This window comes from Zosterops lateralis (genome assembly GCF_965231275.1).
Source record: "Zosterops lateralis genome assembly, chromosome: 7".
Classification (NCBI taxonomy): Eukaryota; Metazoa; Chordata; class Aves; order Passeriformes; family Zosteropidae; genus Zosterops; species Zosterops lateralis.
The window spans coordinates 29,155,116-29,176,274 of NC_139767.1; the positions used below are offsets into that span (position 1 = coordinate 29,155,116).

The 21,159-nt window shown below is 47.7% G+C and overlaps 1 protein-coding gene across 2 annotated transcripts in view; it reads right to left on the reverse strand.

Annotated features, from left to right (window-relative positions):
• HEG1 (heart development protein with EGF like domains 1) overlaps window positions 1-21,159 on the reverse strand; it is a gene marked incomplete at its 5' end in the record, with an annotated part of 46,137 nt that overhangs the window by 21,414 nt on the left and 3,564 nt on the right. For both annotated transcript variants that reach the window (XM_083865788.1, XM_083865787.1), the window contains 7 exons: window positions 374-682; window positions 1,553-1,870; window positions 2,368-2,685; window positions 3,094-3,402; window positions 4,606-4,878; window positions 5,267-5,497; window positions 6,488-6,754. In XM_083865788.1, coding sequence (XP_083721914.1) covers window positions 374-682; window positions 1,553-1,870; window positions 2,368-2,685; window positions 3,094-3,402; window positions 4,606-4,878; window positions 5,267-5,497; window positions 6,488-6,754 — 2,025 coding nt within the window. The remainder of the gene's footprint in view (window positions 1-373; window positions 683-1,552; window positions 1,871-2,367; window positions 2,686-3,093; window positions 3,403-4,605; window positions 4,879-5,266; window positions 5,498-6,487; window positions 6,755-21,159) is intronic.

Genomic DNA, 21,159 nt, shown 5'->3' on the forward strand with positions numbered 1-21,159 from the left:
GTGAGGGGGAGGTTATATAGCACCCAAATCCCTGGTACTCAAAAGAAAGCATAGCAGGTTTGTATAGGATCAGTAAATATTGCCTTTGCACCCCAGGGTGGGAGTCAGGAATGACTGCTGCTGGTATAAACACAGCCAATGGGGCAGTCTTGAAATTGTGCTGTCCCTGAGAACACAGCAAATCTCAAGGCCAGACTGCTCTGGCAGTAAGGCTGGCTTTTCCTGGTGGCTAAATATAAGAAACAGATAATAAAATAATTTTTCTCTGGAAGTTGAAATTTTCTTCTGTAATGTCCAATGCCATCATCCAGCACTTTCTAGCATGCCCCTACCCTCCATGCAGGTGGGTGTCTGGTGTGTGGTGAGAGCTCACCTGGGGAAGTGCTTTCTGAAGCAGATGGTGTTCCTGTGAGCAATGGGTTCACAGATGACAGGGTGGCACCTCTGCCACCACCACCCCGAGTTCCCAAAGAAGACTGGGAATGGCCTGGAGAGCTGATGTTTTCTGTACTAGTGGTGGAAATATCTGTTGTTTGGGCCAGTGTGGTGCTGGCTGGCAGAGACCTTAACGTCCTCCCTCCACCCTTGGTGCCTGTTGTGGAAACTGAGGTGCTGGTGGTGGAGAAATTGGTTCTTCTCTCTGTTGACAGGATGCTGAATGGCACGTGGCTGCTTCCAGTTGCTAAAATGTGATAAAGAAACAATTTACATTTTTACACATATGAAACTATAAATAAAAATGAGCTTTCTTCCAATAGCAGCCAGAGGCAGCAAGTACACAAACACAAGTAGAAAACATGAGATGTCAATTTCCAAAGATGTAAATCCTTCCTACAAAAATTTGTCTTGTAAAAAACAGTGTGACACTGACAAAAGTGCTATTATATAAAAACTGTTGAAATACTAATGCTGTGCACTTGATTTCCCCATTATGTGCCTGAGTGCACTCCATGCTGCTAGAACAAATATCGTGATGACCCAGAAAAGCCTGGAAATCAGTTTAGACAAGGAACTACTCTGAGCAGTGTGAAGGAATTAGAGAAGTCTGAAGAAACAGGATCAGGGGGATCAGACCCCTTTAGAACCACAGTGGGTTTCTGAAGCATGAAGGACCTCATTTAAAGTTGCCTTAAATTTGTTGAGCTGGTTCAAATTCTGGGAAGCAGCACAATCCAAGAAGTAGGACAGAAGGTAGGAACTGAAGACTGATCCCCAGGATCACAGGGACATGATCTAATCCTCACTTGCTTAGTTTTCTTGTCTGTAACATGGAGATAGCAACTGGAGATAGTAAAAAAAGGACTGTGATTTGAAAGTTAATTATTTTTCTTGGCATAATGACATTTTCCACACATGTGCCCTTTCTGTAAAAAACCTAAAGCACATTTTTTTGGTCAAGAAGGAGCTGAATAATTTCAGACAGAAAACCACACTGCATCATTTCAAACAGTATATTCTACATCACAGGAAAGATTCAGGCAAGTGCAAGCTGCAGAAAGTCCTCCTTTGACAGGTAAAAAAAAAAGATATTTCAATGCTGACGTGAGCTCACCTGAGGAAGGACCTTCCAAAGGAGAGTGAGAGTGTGTTAGAGAAGAGTCTGCCACCTCAGTGAAATCTGTCATTCCTGTGGACCCCTGAGCTCTAGAGGTCTCTCTCACAGAAGATGTGGACAAGGATTGGGTTGTGTCCAAGGTCCTGTACATGGCACTGCTGGACGTGGAGCCCTTGGCTGCTGCCCAGTGGCTGCTGCCCGAGGCAGACCTGGGTGGCCTCCCACCACTGCTGGATGTGGCTGAAATCAGAGTGCTGGTGGCAGAGGAAGTGAGGGAGGTCTTCTCTGCCACTGGTCTGTGGCTGCTTCTGACACCTAGGATACAATAAAACCAGGTTTGATTTATCCATACAGAGCTATACATAGGACTGTTTGCTCATTTCTACACTACCCACTGAGAAACTGAAGGTGTTTCTCTGGGAAGAGGTGAATCTCTTAAGTACAGGCACATGTGCCTTACAAAAAGCCATGAAAAATCTCAAATCCACATCCTACAGACCAGCCTGCATGGCAGATATAACACCAGGTGACAGCTGCAGAACTCCAGCAAGTGTCTCTGGCAGGGAAATTTCTTACCAATGCTTTCCCAGGACTGGAGTTTCACTAATAATGAGGCCATCAATGTTTTCCACTCTTTCACCCAAAGCTGAGTTCCACTCTCCCCCTTCCCACCCACCACACTGCCAGCTCAGTGCAGCCAGTAAGAAAAACATCCAACAATGACTGATGACCATATCTGAAAAAAAAACAACACAGGGATGTGAAATGTCACCCAGCCCCAAGGCAGGCAGCTTTCAGACTAACAAATTTACCTCGGAAAGGACCTTCAGAGGCAGAGAGGGAGCTTGTGAGCAAAGGACCCCCAGGAGAGCCTGGGAGATCAGTGGCTTCCTGTAAGCTGTTGGGATGATGTGTCCCAGTCCTCAAGGAAGAGGAGGTCCCACTCAAAGAGCTTGTGGGGTCAGTGCTGGTGACAGAGTCCCTTGTCACCCCAGCTGTGTGGCCATTTTCTGGGGACATCAGTGTCCCCACTGCCATGCTGGACATGTCAGCACCCTGGATGTCCAAGCGCAACGTCGCCTCTTCTGCACCTGGGATGTTCTTGGGGGGTTCAGAATTGTTGCCAAAAGCTGAAAAAGAAGAAGGGAAACACAAAACTGCATAAACATAAATAAAAACTGCTGGGTAGGTTCATCCCGCTATCAGTAGATGTAAACAATGTATGTATGAATATTCAATATGGAGATATTTAACACTGGGAAATCATTAAGACGGGGGGGAAAGTGGTCTCTAAATAGGAACTGCTGAAGTTATTGCTTGCAAAATTCAACTGGAAGTTTTCAAGGAAAATCTATCTTCCCCTTCCAACAAGAATAATATTTATCCATACTTTCACTTCTGTGAAATGTTTTAAAATGTACAGAATGTGCCAAATACAATATTATTCCTCCTTTCTTTAAAATAAAAAGGACATATTTTGTTAATAAAGAGTCTTTAAATAAGAGTTCTGAGGTATACAGGTATCTATCAAAACTCACTTGTGGAAGCACTTTCTGAAGCAGATGGCAAGCCTGTGAGCAATGGGTCTGTGACACCTCTGCCTTCATCACCCTGGGCACCCACAGACATCCCATGGGTCTGGTTCTGGGCTGAAGAGCTGGTGATTTCAGTCCCAGAGGTGGAAATCTCTGCCATGGTGACCAGCCTGGCGCTGCCTGGCAGAGACCTTAATGTCCTCCCTCCACTCCTGGTGGCTGTTGTGGAAATGGAGGTGCTGGTGGAGGGGGAATCTGAACCAAACCTCTCCATAGCTGAGTTGTTGGATGGCTGGTAGCTGCTTCCAATGGCTACGGTACAATAAAAAAAAAAATGGATTTATACATATGAAATTATAAACAGATGGATCCATTTTCCTCCCAGATGCTCACGGCGCACATACAGATATAAGCATAGGAAGTTTTCAATCTGGACAAAGTGCTCTTTTGGAATGGCATGACTCCCCTCACCGCAGGAAGACCTCTCACAAAACCCAGGGCTTGCTGCCAGGCTTTGTGAGAGTAGCATAGCCCAGACAGCAGGAAACCCCACAGGGCAAGGACTGTGGGGATTTGCCCTTAAATCCCACCTTTGCTCTAATATTGCTGGAATTAGGCTCAGGGTTTGTTTTGTTTTGTTTTTGTTTTGTTGGGGTTTTTTGTGGGGTTTTTTTGTTTGTTTTTTTTTTTTTTTTTGTGGCTCAAGCACAGCATCAAACAGCAAAGGGAGAAAACCTAAGCACAGCCCCATTCCCATATGAGCCTGCAGCTCACTACACATCCCAAGGCTTAGCAGGGCACTGTCCTTCAGTACTGGATCTCAGGTTTCCTGCAGCCCCAGTGGTGCTCCCAAGAGCTGTGACAGAAGGAAGGGATGTGTCAGTGTGAGGACCCTGGAGATGTGTTTGCTCCTGAAAAGCCCTGGACACAGCATAAGGATCTGGCAGCACTGAGGTTTTCAGTATTCACGTCATGCTGGGCAAAGTCGCTGTTTTTGGGAACTCCAGAAACTGGCTGCTGCAGAGCAAGCAAGAGGAAGCCATGGAGCCCAGAGATCTCAGGTTTGCTGCCCTGAGTAAGTTGTTGAGCACGGGCATCTCACCCTGTCTAGCTGAGGGCAAACCCACCCCATGTGTCCACAGGTGTGGATTCCCAACCTCCCACCCCACTCTGTCACCACGTGGGCACAGGTCAGATGGGACTCAGAGCTGCCCTTGCTCTGCAGCTGGCACTGGCCTAGTGAAGATATTTCACAGCTGCAGACATCCACCCTGCAGAAAACACTGTGATAACATCCAAAGAACTTTATTATTTTTTTAAGTGGAAAATGCTGGGGGGGTTGGATCAAATTATTTTTTCCATTGCTTTTTCCTGCTTTCAGCAGAGAATTTCAGCTAACCATCCAAATAATAAAAAACAGAGCACATGCAAAACAGAGCATCTCCTCTGCTTCAAGAAAGCAAATACTATGAAATGGCATTTTAAAACTATGAAACAGAGTCCAGCAAAGCTCACCTCTGAAAGTATTGTCTGTGGGAGGTGATGCTGTCAGCAAAGGGCTGCTGGAGTTCCCCGTGACACCCCTGGGGTGCAGCATGATGTGCTCTGCACCAGTCTGAGTGCTTGAAGCTTGGGAGGAGGCCTGGGGCTGTCCCAGGGAGCCAGGGAGGGCAGTTCTGGGGCTGCTCCCTGACAGGCTTGGTGAAGCAGCAGCAGTGCCCATGGCAGGGCTGCTGCCCAGCTCTGTGCCCACCCAGCTGCTCACTGGTTGAGAGAGACTGTGAGTGCCTGCAAGGCAATGGAAGAAAGCAGATGAGAGCCCAGAGATGGGATTCACTGCCTGCACACCATTCCACACTGCCACCCTTCCCCTGCCCCTCAGTCCCTCTGTCTGTACTGTGCCTACAGAAACTTTGTGTCTGGAAGCTGCACCAAGCAACACATGATTTTGAATACCAGGAGAAGCCACATGGATTCTTCTCTCCATCCTCATGCACAAAGCAAGCCAGAAAATTGCCCTGAGTGCAGAGTGAGGGTGGAGATCTGGATCCACTAAGCTCTACAACCCAGGAGAACCAGGCTTAACCAATGCTGGCTGCTCTGGGGAACAGCATTCACCTGGTTCCGAAGATGGAACACCTTCCCAGTGTTCCTAGGCTGCACTGGGATGGCTCACCTGGGTGATGAGATTCTGAAGATGAAGATAGCAGCACTGTCCTCACAGTGTTGTTAAATCCTGACACATTCCAGACCCCATGGTGCCCTCCCTGTGTCCCCTCAGCTGAACTGGTGCTGATGGCTCCTGAGCCTGGTACTGTCCCTTCAGCAGCTGCAGAGGTGCTGGGAGGAGCCAGAGTCCTTTTGCCTCTCCCCTGGCTGCCTGCAGCATGGTGATGGCTTCCAGGGTCTGGAAAGAAACAGAGAGAGGGTCAAGTTCACCTGGAAAAGTTGTCTCAGCTGGGTGGCAGCAGCATCACCAGCAGTGGTACCCAGCCCTACCACATGCAGTAGGAAGGGTAACAGCTGCATCCCTCATGTTTCCTCTGTTTAACAGAGCACAGCTTAACTGCAGGAGAGATTGATGGGAATAGGGTTTCTGTTGCCAAAAAATAATGGCATTCTAAATATTGTCTTCATTTGTGCATGGCAAAACAAAACAGATTTTTTTAAGAGACATTCAAAATGCAGAAGGCACTAAGGAGCTGATGCCAGAACAGCCCACAGCTGGCAGCCTGGGCATGCCAACTCCACATTCTGGACCCTAAGCAGAAAAAAAAAACCCAAGGAATCAAAAAAATTAAAGAAAACATCTATGCTTATATCTTATTTCAGCTGGGGTTATTAAGAAAAAAACTGAGGTGAGGACAGGGCAATCAGCACAGCTTTGTCTTGCTGCTGTGAGAAATGAACCTTGATTTAAGTTCATTCTTAAAAGAGTACACTGGTTTACTTATGAGTGAAGATTATGAACAAGCCCAAAAGTAAGTGTTCATTTTCAGGATTTCCATGTAAGGACCTCAGCCACAAATCATCATCACAGCTGGTCAGGTATCCTTAAGCTGAGTTTTTATAACCTAGGCTGGGCTTGTGATGGGGTTCAGTTCCAGCTGGGAGGAGATGTGGGGACACCTGGGGGTCTCTGCTCTTTGCACAGCCCCTGAGCTCAGTGGATGGGCAGCACTGCCTGGGTACTGCTGGGTGGTGAAAAACAGTGGCAGCTCCTGAGAATCATCTTTGTTTAAAGCTAAAAAACAAAGCCCAGCTTCCCTGAGATTGGATTTCCCTTTAAAATTTTGTATTTCTAGCTGTGAGGCAGGAATACTTCCCAACCCACTGGCTATGCTCAGTCCATGGGCTGGGAACAGCAAACAGGGACTCTCACATCCATAAAACTCACCGGGAGGATGGCTGTGGGTTAGCAGGTGGGTCACTGTCCCAGCAGATGGGTTCTCTGGGGATCCTTCTCCTGGAGGGGTGACATTCCCATCACTGGCAGGGGGGCCAGTGTGCCCTGTGACCCTGCTTGCTGCTGGCACTGCCCTGTGCCTGGCAGGCAGTGATGCCCACTCCCTGCTCCCAGCCAGCACCGTCACCAGCTCCACAGGAGCACCAGGAGTCCTCATCTCTGTGCTTGAACTTCTCTCCTGATGGCTGCTTTCAGTGACTAAAAGGAAAGACAAGAAAAATACTTAGATCCCATCAGCAATGATGTGCAGGCTCACTGCAGTAACACCAAGGCCAAGCTCTGAGCTCATTTACTTACACTAGAGAAAAATTTTGTATAATCAAAACACAGACGTGAAATTTATTTTTGGATTTGCACCAGTGGAAACTAGATTGGTCTCTAGGACCAAATACCAAAATCCACCTCTTTGCAAAAGACCAATTCAGCACCCTCAGGACTTTTTTGTGTTAGGAGAAATAAATTCTGAAAGGAGCAAAAGGAAAGTCTTAAACAAATAACTGATGGAAATACTCGCAGTGTAGAGTCCATGGGAGGAATGTGAAGGTCTCTGGAGCTGACAGCCCAGCACAAGCCCATGTGCCCCATTCTGAAGGTAAGATGGGAGGGGAGAGGGCCCCACAGCTCTTCCCCTCTCTCCATTTGGCCAGTGTTTGCTGGGCACCTGACCTCAAATCCCATCACCTCCAGAGAGTTGCCATGAAGCTGGATGAGAACAGCAGAGCAATCAGGAGGGTCGGTATAACCCATCCAGCCACCATGAGGCACTGGGGACAGAGGAGATCAATGTGTGGTGTTCATTATACAGCCCACCCAGGTGCCAAAGCACCCCAAGGTGATGAAATATTTTGGCATTTCTAACATTAATGCCTACCAGAATGTGAGAAACAAGATTAAGATTGTGCATGAGTGGTGGTCCAGGGCATCAGGTTTTCAGCTTATGGTACCACCCAGGGCTGTGAGGATTTCCCTGTATATCAGTTCACACAAAAAACAGCAGCCACCATTTATGTTACAGTCCCAAGGCTTGGCTGGCACTACAGCCTCAGATGATCTTCAAAGCCCACAAGTCAAAGCAAGTCCAAATCTCAAAGGGCAAGGTCCCCATTTTGTCCACCTTCCGTAGAACCAAAATGCAGTCTCTGTCATGTGCAAAGCATCCACAGGCAGCAGCCAAAGGCAGTCAGTCTCTGCCCAAAAGCTCTGATTTTGAAGGTTAAACCTGTTCTGGGCCTCCAAACATCTTCTGTAAGAAAACTGTATGTTCAAGAGAAACACCTGTGGGACACCTCCTCCTTGTCTTGTATGTCTTCTTTGGAGTTGCTGTACCTGCCACAACAGAGGTGGCCATTTCAGAAGTGGTGTCCTCTATCCACCTACAACAGCTTCAGTGGGAACTCACCAAAAAACAGAGGGGTAGGTAGGACAGTCTGTATTTCATCATGGGAGTCTAAGCCCCATGCGGGCCAAGGAGACAAGAGCTGTGGTGGAGCAGAGCCCCCAGAGTACCTTTTCTGGCAGCCCTCACAGTGGCTGCAATGCTGAGCAGCCACTGCCACCCAGAGCCCACTGTGAGCCACCTCCTGTTTCATGGGACAAGCTTCTGGTCCTCACCAGTTGGACAAGGGGATGGGAAGTAGCAGGGGATGCTTGCTGTGTTCATTTGCAAGCCAATACCCAGCCTGTAATTGTAGCCCACAAGTCCATTTATAGCAGCCCTGAAAAATGTGGCTGTGCTGGAGGGCAGTGCACTGAATTTCCCTCCATCCCCCTCTCACTAAAAGCTTTCAGCTGTGCAGCCCATGCTGACTGGAAAGCCCATGACCAGCTTTGCTGCTTGGAGAGAAGGCAAAACAGCAGATGCTTAAAGAAACCCTTAGGGTATGAGGATAGACAGAGGGAAATCTGCTTTCTCAGGTTGCCAACTCATTTGTCAACAAGGGCTCTGGACGGGCAGGCTAAAATATACAGCATGACACTGCAGCAGGCATTTCATTGCCACTTCTTAAAAAGTAACCCTGGAAATGCCAGCAAGCAGTGCCTTCAGCTATGTTCCTTGATTGAATGAGACCAGTTCAAAAGTAAAACACTGCTGTTTGCTTATCTGGTGGTTGTTTGCCCTGCAAATCTACCTCAGAGTTTTCTCTATCCTCTTTTGGCTCTGTAGAGCTGCTGGGAATAAACCAAAGCAAAATCCTTCCCCTTATTGTGGGTGCCAGCAAACCTGGTTTTGAGTGCAGCCAGGCACTGGAGGGGCTGAATGAGAAGGTATTATTTACACAAGCTTTTTGTAGTCATCTGGCATTTTTAACTCTGCCCTGCAAAGTATGCCAGGTCCTGGTGCAGGGAGAAAAACCTCATGCTCAGCTCCCCAGTTCAGTGGGTGCAGAGCATGAGCCACACTGGGAAATCCAACCCACAGCATGTAGTAAGGAAACCCAAAAAAAATTGTGTTGTTCAACAAAATAGACATGAAATCTCACATCCATCAAGCCTGCCAGAAGTGCAAGATAACCACAATATCCTCTTTGATTTGCCTGCAGAAATTAAGACTTCAAAGACAACCCTCCTCTGGAGAGGATGGACCAGATCAAACTTATTCCCAAAAAATCCCCATGGAACCATCTGGCCTCCCCTGATGCATTAAAGGCTTAAAGCAGAGTGGCCCTTTAGCTGAGGTACTGATCTGTCACTAATAATTTTGTCACATCCTAAGCTGCCAACAGCTTTGCATGGTTTAACTTCACATAACCACAGCCACTGAGAAATATTTGACTTCCAGCACAAAACCCTGCCACCCACTGGATTGATGTTTTCCTTCCCAGTTAAAACTAGCAGTGATGCTCACCAGACAGGTCGAGGCTCAGAGTTACTTTTTCTCTGCAAGCATAACAAGTCCATGGCTTGCTGTGAGCCGAGTTATATAGCTCAGCCAGGACAAACAGATCAAGTTCCAGCTGATTTCTCAAGGCTTTGGGCTTGCCCCTGGCAGCCCAGTTGGATATCTACCTTGTGAAACTCCTGAAAAATCTCTTTTGGGCCAACAATTTTCCATCTCCATCCCTGACACAGTGCAGGCATTGCTCTGTTTCAGAGGTGGCTGCCACCAAGGCAGCATTTAGGTGATGCTCACAACTCTACCATGGGTCAGCACAACACCTAAATGCACAACAATGCACGTTTTCTGCAGTGACTGTGATTACACGCAGACATCTTGGGGCAGGGAGGGAGGACGAGTGTATCCTGCTAATGCCAGGAGAGCAGCATCCCCACAGGCAGCATTTGTCAGGAGAGTGCAGCCAGCCAAGGCACGCCTCAAGTCATCCCAGCCCCACCGCTTCCCTACAGATGGGATTTTTTTTTTCCCCTCGAGGGGCAGAAAAATACTTTCTTGACTGGGGAACACAAATTAAATCTGACTTCACACAGAAGGAAAGCCAAGAGGAGTCGATTGGCTGCCCAGGGGCGGCCCTTCACCCGGAGCAGTCCCTCCTCGGGAGGGTGGGCATTCCCTGGGGAGCATTCCCGGTAGAATGGGAAGGGAGCCGCCCATGCAGCGCTTGTTTTGCCAGGGCCACCCCGGGAGCATCCCATGGCGAGCGGAGCGCGCGTGGAGCTAAAGCGGCTCCTCCCCAGGACAGGCAGCTATAATTATAAACTCCACATCTGTTAACGTTGCATAACCTTAACATCATCCGAGCCCGGCGGAGGGGAGACAAAAACTCATCTCGCCTTAGCAAACTCCTCGCTGGCTGTAGGGAAAGGCTGGGAAGAAAGGCAGGGAGAAGGAGAAGCGGGGCCGGGGCAGCGGTGGCCGGGGGCGGCTCCGGGCTGTGTTTCGAACGGCTGCTGCGGATGTCGGGATCATGGGTGGAGGCCGGTTGGGAGCCAAGTGAGCTTGTGCGAACAAAAGCTAAAGCCCTAAATCTGGACCGTCCAGGGCTCTCTGGGATTTTCAGTTTCCTTCCTTGTTCTTGCTCTGAAAGAAGAAGTTCAAGGCGGGGGGGAGCGGGGTGGGGGGGGGGCTGAAATGGAGTTTTAAAAAAATTCGTACTTGAGATGGGTCAGTTGAGCGTAAACACGCTGATAATACTGCCCGGGGAAGGTCCCTCGTGAGCACTAAAAATGCAAGAGGTTTTTAACCACATGTAGTCAACCCTGTTCTCCTAATTTTTTTTTTTAATTTTTTTTTTAATATCAATAGAAGGAATTATTCTGCCTGGATTAAGAAAAGTGGCAAGAGAGGGTGTAGGGGGAAGAGAAGAGGTGCTGAAGCCTTGCCAGAGCCTCTCACCCTTTTGTGGGGGTTGGTTTGGATACAGCACCCCATAGACATTCCCTGGCAGTGCCTTGCTCTGGTCCTGCTCCTCATCCTCTCCCCCTGGGCCCCAGGCAGAGCAGGACAGCAATCCACAGAACCTTCAGCCACTTTAACCATAATAGGAAGGATCCATGCAGGCAGCAAAGGTGCCTGGAGCTCAAGAAAAGTGATGTCAGCTCAAGAAAAGCGATAGGAGTTTAATGCCAGCAGCAGCCCCTGCAAACTGTGAATGCCAAGGTCCACATGGTTAATGTCCCCCTGGCCACTTCCAGTGACGGGTGCCCAAAGGGCTGGGGACATCAGCATCATCCTCAGACACTCCAGTGCCACACCACAGCACCCTGCATGCAGCTCTGCTTTATGACACAGAAACACTCTGCACTTCCACACCACCTCCCCTCGAGGACCTGTAAAACCTCAGAGGATGCTAAAGGCCATTTTTGCTTCTTACACTTTTTTTTCACCATACCAGAGCCTGATGCTTGGAGATGCCATTAAAAAAAAAAAAAAAAATTAAAAAAGGATCCAATTACTGCTCTTAAAAGCAATACCCTAAAGCAAGGTTCTTCAAACAGGTTCTCCAAAATAAAGAGTACACAGAAATCTGTGATCCTTTCCAAAAGCACAGGATGTATGCATATGCAGTGCCCACAACAGGGATAAAACCTGCACAGTGCAGATATTGTTCTGCTTATCAAGAGTTTTACAGCCTCATAGTTTTGGTGTCCTAAACATTTCCCTGGGGAGGTGCAGGCTCCCAGATCACCAGCTCAATCCCATGAAATCCTAAGCTTCTTACTCATCTTTCTTAGGCAGTTGGTTCAATCCACAGATCCCTGAGACCACATGGATCCATGGGACCACCTGTGCTGCCTGAAAACGTCCAGCCCAGGGCTCAGGGCAGCTCCTCGAACCTCTTTTCATAAACTTTTGTTTTTAAACAGCTTCTAGCAACTGAATTTTAAAAAAAATCCTGGTTGAAAAACACTTTTATATAAAATTCCACTTCCAGCAGGGATAAGCCATGACTTGCCATACTGCTAAAAAACCCATAATCCTGCTGTTATTTTACTGAGGCTCCAGGAAAATCTCAATCCATGCATCCATCCATCCATCCAGTGAAGATTGAACCTCCAGTGCCCCAGGCCCCGTGTCCTGACAGCCTTTCTTGAGCAGAAAGCCAAACAAAGCCATATTTCCTTGCTTGACAGCTCGTTTATATTGTGCCATAGAAGTGTCCCTCCGAGTGTTAATGTGGGAAAAGCCCCCGCAGGCCCAGGGCAGAATGAAGGCAGCACCAGCTGACAGGCCCCAGAAGCACTTACCAAAGGGATTTCTTTCTTACTGTTTTTAGTAAACATCAATAAAACTAAGCCAAAATAAATCTCCCCAACTGCACATCTCTCTGAGCACTCACACCTCCTCTCTATACCCTCCCCTGCAACCCTGCAATGCTGAAATGTCCCCAGCTACCCTGCCTGCACTAGAGATCCTAAATGCTAAATCTCAGCATCAGCAAATTCACTTCTAAACCCCCTCAGGCTTTTCTATATACTGCAGAAATATTACAAAAAATATCACCCACACATCACTTCTCCTTCCTTTTTCTGGGGTATTTAAAGTCCCCTGGAAGCTTTTATAGTCGGGAAGGCAATGTTGCCCTCACCAGCATTCGTGAGGCTGAAGCAAAAGCCATGCAGGGACCCAGCCTGGTGTCATTTTAACTTCTGCTCCTATCCGAGGGCAGTGCTGCTGGAGACTATCAGACGGCTTGGGGAGGAAGTCTCCTGGCAGGACTCCATCAAAGTGGAGTTGCTAGGTCACTGGAACAATAAAAAGGCAAGAAAAAACATCCTGGCTGCAAAAAAGATGGGGAAAAAAAAGAAAAAGAAAAATCCATGGTGGCGTGTACAGTGCTGGTGAAGTGGAAACAAACAGGCTGGTGAGGCTGGAGGGAGCAGGACCATGCTGCTGTCAGCTTCTGCAAGCACACAACTTCATTTCTCATGTGTCTCTTTCTCCAGACCTCTCACACAAATAGTTCCAAAAACCTGGAATTTGTCTGCAAGGTTTGCAGCTTGTGAAAATCTCACAGGGGTCAATATTTCCAGGGCAGCAAGTTCACTGCTGTTATGGAGAGAGTCATTGCACTTTGCCTGTCAGCCAGGCATCACAATCCTCTGGAAAGCTTTCACCGCCCAGCAGCTGCCCACGTTCATTAAAACTGGCAGTATAAGAAACCTGCCCCCAAGCAGGGCTGTGTTTTGGTGATAGGGGTGAGCATCTCCACAAGGGGCTGAACACTGCACAGACCTAGGGCTTGGGCTCCCCTGCAAGGAAAGGTGCTAGAGGCTTAGAATCTGCAGGATGAAATTTTGCTGTCTGAAAAGTCTAATTTCCGGGCCAGAAGGGAGCATTAGCTCATTCTGTGTGACCTCATGATAACCAGAGCCATTCCATGCAGCTTATTTACTCCCAATATAAGTTCAGTGACTTGTATTTGACTTAAACAGATCTTGCAGGGGAAAAAAACACCCAAACTACTGGCATTTGTGATTACCTGGGTTTTTACTCAAAACCACAAGGATTACGGGCTGAAGCACAGATTTTTCTGCATGAAACCTCAATGCCTATCAAAAAGTGATGCCAGGCAGTGTGAAGCAGGTATGTGACAAAAGATATCTTCCCCTGGGGCTGAGGACTCAGCCCTTTGCAAACCCAGGTGAAAACAAGATGGTATTTTCTCATCCCACCCTGGAAACAAAACCACAAGTCCCTGCTCCAAAGTGGTCTGAGCCCAGGAGCTGCTTCCCACACTCAGGAAAGGAACAATAAATACTGGAAAGATGGAAGAAGGAGTAGGGAAACAGTGCTGCAATGGTGAGAGGTGATGCTGGGAGCAGCCAGGGGCTGCCATGAGTCCCTGGGGGACAAGCCATGCTGCTCACTGATGGAGGTGGGCTTTGCTCCAGGTGTCTTGACCAGAGCCTCACTCCAGCAATGTACTTAAGAAGAACTCCCCAGGGAATATTCCCTGTGCTTAACACTAAGCACATGCCAAAGAGCTTTGCTGGCTGGCAGTCACACCAGGGGTGATGAGCAGCCTGGGAACTGAGCAACTTCTCAAGGACATTGTGGGGATGAGAAGGATAAGGCATCCTCTTGGATGCAGGAAAATCATCAGAGTGCCAAGTGGTAGATGCCATTTGGTGACATGCAGATACAAGGCTCAGTATCTGATTCTTGCCTTCATGTAGACCAGCAAAATGCAATCCCATCCCAGGGGAAAACTGAAGGTAGCCCAAGCCTGACATCCAGCTGAAGGTAGGATACAGGGCATGATGTCACAGCAGCAGGAGCCATGGATGCTCTCATGGCTCCTACCCTTCAACAAGGGGCAGTGAGACTGGTGGAGGGATGGAGAAAAAGCCAAACAGGCAAAAAAAAAAAAAAAAAAAAAAAAAAAAAAAAAAAAAAAAAAAGCAGCTTGACGAGAAATGAATCCCCAGAAGAAATAAGGGCCCCCACCTCCCTTCCCCCATCTGCTGCGAAAGGATGATGATCTAAATCGCATTTCCTAGATGACACCGTGCCGATCTGCCGCCGGAAGCGGCGCTGGCAGCGCTCAGGATGGCGCCAGACCTCCTTCTTCCAGGGGATGAGCCAGGTCTTTCCCCGCTGGCACGGGCAGACAGGTCACCATGGTCACCATGGCAAGCAGAGGAGCAGCACTGCCTGGGGACAGCTGGGACAGAGGTCCCGCCTGCCCGACACCCGGCACCCTCTGCCACTGCCTCTGCAGCCACACGTTTCCTTTCTGAGAACGGGGGGAAGGGATTTACCACTTCCAGTGCCTTGCTGCACATGTTCTGGGGAGGTTGAAAAATAGACACCTTCTTTCAGATGTGGCCAGCAGTGGGAAAGGGTGTTGGAGAAGGGCAGGACTGGGCTGTCACCTCTGAGCTGTCACTGAAGGCTCAGAGGGAGTCATGGTCAGGTCACATCCCACCTCGATGTCTCCAGGCATGGTGTGATGAGCAAAGGCAGCACAGAAGACTGAGGGGACAGAAATCTGTGCCCAAAACCCACCTGCCCACACAAAGACAGATTATCCAGCACAAAGCCACTGCACATCAACTGCCTTGGCGCTTCCATGCCATCAAGTGACCACCAACTTCAGCCTTAACCCAGTGTGTGACACAGCTCACCCAACACCCTAGAGTCTCCAGGTGTACCAGCACTTTGCAGGACAGGATTATGAGGATCTCTGACTGCATGCTGGGGATTGTTCTCAGAGGCCACAAAATTGCTGTTATTCCCATTCCCCAATTTTAAACCCTTCCTAGTTCGTTTAGCTTTCTTCATGCATTGTATTTGCTACCTGTTCCTAAGAAGAGCCCATCTTCATGATTTTCTGTATTCTCTGATTATGTTTCCCTCCTAAGAGATATCCTTTCAAAGGGCCTTTATCTGCAGGGTTGGCTGATGGTCTAATACTGCATCCCCATTCTGCATTTGCTGAAAGAGCTGATAATGTCCTAAAAAGAATTAACATTTAGATGTTAGTCCTGTAACCAAATCTGAATCAAACAATGATGACTGTTCAAATGTCTAAAGCTACTCAGGGGTATTTTCATTTAAGCCCTACCAAGCTTGTACCAGGGGTGAGGAGGTTTCTAAAGATGCCTTTGTGAGCACCAGCCACTGAAACCCTTCTCCTTGTCCCTCCAAACACAGATACAATTATACCCAGCTCCAGCACAAAGATAAAGGCTGAATTACAAGAGCAGCATTATGCTCCACAATCAGGGTCCTTGATTCCAATTAACAAGGAACGCAAATCATGCGCAGTTGGTCTGCGGATGCTTCCAGTCCTGGAAATCATTCCCATCACAGGATAGAAATGAGTTCAATAGACAGGGTTACCTTTTGCATTTCCTCCCCGAATTGTTAAATTACCTTGTCAGTTTGTGAGATCTTACGAGTAATGCAGGGTCAAACCTGGCCAACACTTGTCTGGGATATTTCTTTGCAGAAGGTTTAACTACCAGCTGCTACAGTTTCCCTGATAAGAAAGTGTTTTCTTACCTATAGAGGCATGGATGTAGCAGGACAGTTATTCAGAGAGGTAGTGAAACCCTTCTCATTTTTAAAGAAGTCTATTTAGTATATTTATCTACCATTCTAGGTGATCCTGCAAGGGGAGATACATTGAGATCCCTTGGGAAATGTCTTGAGATCCCTTACAGACCTTCCTTTTGCTTTTATAGAGCACTCAAAACCAAAGCCAAATGAAAAACCCCTCAAATATCTAAACCTCCCCAATTTATGCATACTCCAGAAAGTGCTGTCCTCCCCCCAGAGTAGATCCTGACGCCCTGGGTGGGTGGGCAGCAGTACCCTCCTGGTAGGTTATCAGAGAAGATAGCTCTTGGATAGCATACTGAAGCCAAACTTAGTGTGATTCATCCCCACTTCAGCAAAGTTCACCAGAGCGTGACGTTTCACATCAGTCCTCAGGGCTTAAGAGATTTTCCACCAGAGGAAGGGTGTTAACACCAGCATCCTAACAAGCAGTGACGTGAATAATTGTGCTCCATAGATCTAAATTCCTCTTGTCACTCCAGATGCAGAAGTGCCTTTTAGCATGCTCTTCAAGGAAAAAGAGAGTCCTCCTTTGCTACCAGTAACCAAAGAAGCCTGTCCATTGGTCCAAAATGCCTGCACAGGGTTTCTTCTGTGCTCTGGGGACCTCACAGGAATCTAAGGGTGGTTCTGGTAGCAGAAATTACCTCAGTGTCTGCCTGGTTATAGAGGCGAGAGGTCAGACTGATCCTGTAACAGCCTTCAAAACCTCTGCCATCACAGAGTGCTGAAAAATGCTGAGAAAAACGCCCTAAAATGTGTGTGTGCAACTCAATGTCTTCTGGGAAATGCAGCCTGGGCTTTACCCCTGGGACAACAGCTAACCCTGCTGACTTAACCCTTTGTGCACAGTTTACATGCCTTTCTATCAAACCACTTAAAATTCCTCCTCACTCCTTCCCCACTGACTTCATCCCAGAGTTAAAAAGAAAAAGTTATTTTCTCCCAAATTTCAGAGGCAAGAGCCTTGTTCCCATCAAAATACTGTGTAAAAGGTCCCTCAAACATCTCCATGTTTGCCTCTGCAAAAGAACTGCAAAGGTCATGGCACTTCCAGAGGACTATTTTCCAAGCACCAAATTGGAAGCCCAAGATGGGGTGTCCACCCTGCAAGGCAAAGGGAAGGACCTGCAGCATTTGGTCACAGTGCAAGTGACATGATCACCCTTGGCCAGACCACAGTCAGAATGCTGCAGAAACCATTTCAAAAGTCCTCCCAGCTTCATGTAAAGAATGAAAAGGCAGATGGAGCTTGTTTTTCCCAGTGGAGAGTAAATCCACCAAGGTCAAGGCACTTGTACAAGGTATTCAGACAGCTGGACAGAGTGCAATTGGGTTTGCCCTCAGCATTCCTGCTACATTCCCTTTCCTTCCCTAGCAAAGCAGGACAGTGCAGAGGATTGCACTTCTCCTGCAGATGCACTGACAGAGCCCTGCCAAGCAGGGGTGTCTGAAACAACCCTTCTGTCTGGACACAAAATCTTTTGGAGACCAGCTTTGAGCTAGTGGTATTTTCAAATACACCCAGCCTGGTCTTCTGGACTCCTAGCTTTGCAGCTAATGTTTGTCAAGCTTTTTTATCTACTACCTCAACAGCCAGAAGCTCTTCTTCTACCCCTCTAAATGATTTTCCTGTAATGACAACTCCAGGAGTTGGGGTTTTAAGAAAAGACAGCCAAATCTTAGGAGGCTCTTGACACAGATCCTGACTTTTGGCAGCAGTGCTCCCTCGCCCACAGCTGAGATGCTGACTGCAGCCTGGGAGATGCTTAAGTAACCAACTGCAAACCTATTTATCAAGTGATTCCAAGTCAAGGGCACAGCAGATGCAAAAGCAGATATAACCCTCCTCAACAGCCCTGCCTGCACAGAGGACAGGCAACTTGAAATAGTTCCATCCAAAGCCACAAAGTGATGGGGAAGCAGCACGGGAGCAGCAACAGTTTGTAGGATATTACAACGTTTATGCATTTCAGGCACTTTTTAAATAATATTTTTATATCTCATGCATTTCGTACTGGTTTCTAAAAGGATGAAGCTCCTGAGACAGCTTTGTTTGTTCTCATACATTAAAACAAACTAGCCTGGAAGGCAGAGACCTCCAAGACAGCAGGTTCCTACAGGTTGTGTGAAGACTAACACTTTAGTAGAGAAGGCTCCAGTGAGTGTCCAGCTTGGGGAGCTGCTGCACCCAGACCAAGGGGAATCCTCATGGATCCATGCCCTGCCCCTGGGACCTGTACACACTCAACACCCACAGAGTCCAAGATAAACCACAGCACACACTAATGGCACCCATCCTGTGGCAAGCAGAAGAGAACAAACCACAGGTATTAGTCACAGAGTAACTTTCTCAAATGTCTTTTCCATGGGTTTGCCCACACACTGACAGCTCTAAAACCAAGCCTCTTTCTTCTCTGGTTTCATACAGCCAGGCTTTTGACCCCAGTGAGTGGAAACCTTGCATCATTTTAACCTCCAGCTGATCCCTGTGCTCACCCTAGCTCTGCCTGTCCCTTCTCCAAATCTTCATGACCATGAGTGGCCATCAACCTCTCCAACACCAAGTCGAGACCAAAAACAAATTAATGGCAAATAAGGGATGGAACCCAAGGTCCTAAAAATCTGTATTAGATACCTCACAGTATTCAGATCCTACAAGAGGTCCTCATTTATACAGGAACTGGTTCCTATCCCCTTTTTCCCCTGTTCTCTCCAGAGCACTTCAGTAAACCGGGTCTGACAGCAGCGTTACTACAGCACAGGCAACAGCTACACTAACAGCTTGGAGGAGATGAAGTTTACAGAGCTTCCTTTCCTCAAGGGAACTGCATTTTTCTAAGATTATATTATTACTTGGGCTGGTCGCTCAGTAATGCAACATCATTTCCCTTTTGGGTGGGAAAATTCTCTCCTTGTCCTCAGATGTGAATGATTTCAGCCTGAAAGGATGAACGCGGACTCTGCATGAACTGTGCCCCTTGCTGAAGCAGCAGGATGTTATATATATAACAGCTGGGCATTAAAACATATATGGTGATGGGTGCACACACATCAGCTGCATGCATGCAGAAAATGGTGAGAGAGAAGAGCTGCCAGATGTGACAAAACCATTTTCTCCTGAGAGGCACCCACAGACTTCATTCTTTCACCACGCCTGTGCTTGTAGTCCTCTTGCATCTCCTCTGGATGAATCTCCCAGCAAATGAACCTCTCATGCTTACAAACCCAGCAAATTACAATGCAAATGTTGCAAAAACTGCTCAAAGAAATAAAAAAAATTAGTTTGTAATCAGGTCTGCTGCCACTGAAAATTGGATTCTGCCTTCTGTGTTCAGCCATTCAGGAAAGAGAAAAAAAATCTATTGTATGACCTACATCTTTAATTGAATGTAAATAACAGGGCCTGTGGTTGGGGTATTCAGGCCTCATGACGAGCTTGCTCACAAGCTACAGACTATGGATTTTGTACTGAGCATTTTCAAGGGAATATTCCAAACTGCCAAGCTTTGATTCACTTGGAGCACCTTCTGAGACACTCTGGCTGGTCCAACTGCCCCAGTGCTGCTTTGCACCATTTCAACAGTAGAAAGATCCCAGAGCAGGTGTCAGGATCTGGCCCTGCATCTTTCTAGAGGAGCTCTGTGAACATCTGAGTGGATGAGCCCAGGTTTGAGCAGTGCTGCTTGTCTGCCCAGAGATATCCTGATACCTCCAGAGACTCCTCACCCCTCCATATCAGAGAAATTCTCTTGAAACTATATGAGGAAGGAAAGCCAGAATCCAGAGGGTTTACACTGGCTATCTACAATCTGTCCAGCTCCAGATCATTTCTCTGGGGGTATTTCAGGTTGCAGCCCAGCCTGGAGCACCCCAGGTGGCTGGACCGGCCACAGACAGAGGCAGAAAGTATTTCTGTGCTGCAAAAAGTCAGCAGGCTCAGCCACAGCTGAACCTTGCCACTCTGTAGCTATTTTGGAAATGGAATACAGCTCCTATCAATGGGGAAACCCACAGTGCCAGACAGGAGGTGCCTCTGGCAGCAGTTCCAGAAGAGCTGTGAACGTTGGTGGTGCCTTAATCTCTTCACCACAGCACTGAAACACTATCACTGTACTGACAGGTCTTATTGGCTTCTTAATTGAAATAGCTCTTTTTTCCATTGTGGTTATTTGATTAGCATGGATGAATGCTTCATTAATGCTAACACAACCAGACTGATGGTACCAAGTTTCATGTTTTACGTTCTGGATGCACAGGCACGGTCAGCAGCATCCATTCATTTTCTCTGTGACCACTAAAACGAACAGCTTTTCTAACCTGGCATAACCCCTCTGCTAAATGAACAAAATCCTCTGCTACCTCTGAAGGATGTGATGGTGATGGAGCTGTCAGTCTCAGCAGCTCTGACATGCTCCCTGCAGATGAGCAGGATGGGGAGAATGGAGAACATACAACGGCTTTGGAGTTCAGTCATGGAGGGTTTCTGACTGGCAGCCCAAAAACTGGTATCTGTAAGAGCAGGTGAAGGAAACAAGTTGCCCCAGAAACTCCGCGCTCCTCTAAACAGATTAGTATCTGCAACTTTTGATACTGAAAAGAATATTTGCTAAGGAGCACACCCATGCCTCAGCAAGGCTGGCACCAGCCCCTGCAAATGTGGCAGCAACAGCACATCTCTCTCACCCCCCAGCCACGAGAAAAACATAAAGCAAATTAAATTATCCCTCCAAAGTGGTGATGGCTGCTGAGACCTGCTGAATCAGCACAGGCTAGCACTGGTGGTTTGGTACTGGGAAATCAGACTTTGTGGAGAGCCCAGGAATGGGCTTCAGCTACAGCAGCTCTCCCCTTACCCACAGCCCTGCTCACATCTCCACAGTCACTGCGCACGGCGGTGCCAATCAATACACATCACTGTGTGCTCCCTGCCAGCCAGGTCACACAATTATCTCTCTGGCTGTACTCATTTAGCACTTAAATATCACATAAAGTGCTTCCACAAACTGATGCAAACCCAGCTGTTCAGTGCACGACCCCAAGCTTCCAGAGCTTGAGATGGGGAACAGGCAGGAAAGCTGATCTCCAATCTTCTTCCTTTTCTGATACTACTTTTCTTCCTTCTCTTTTCCTTTTTTCC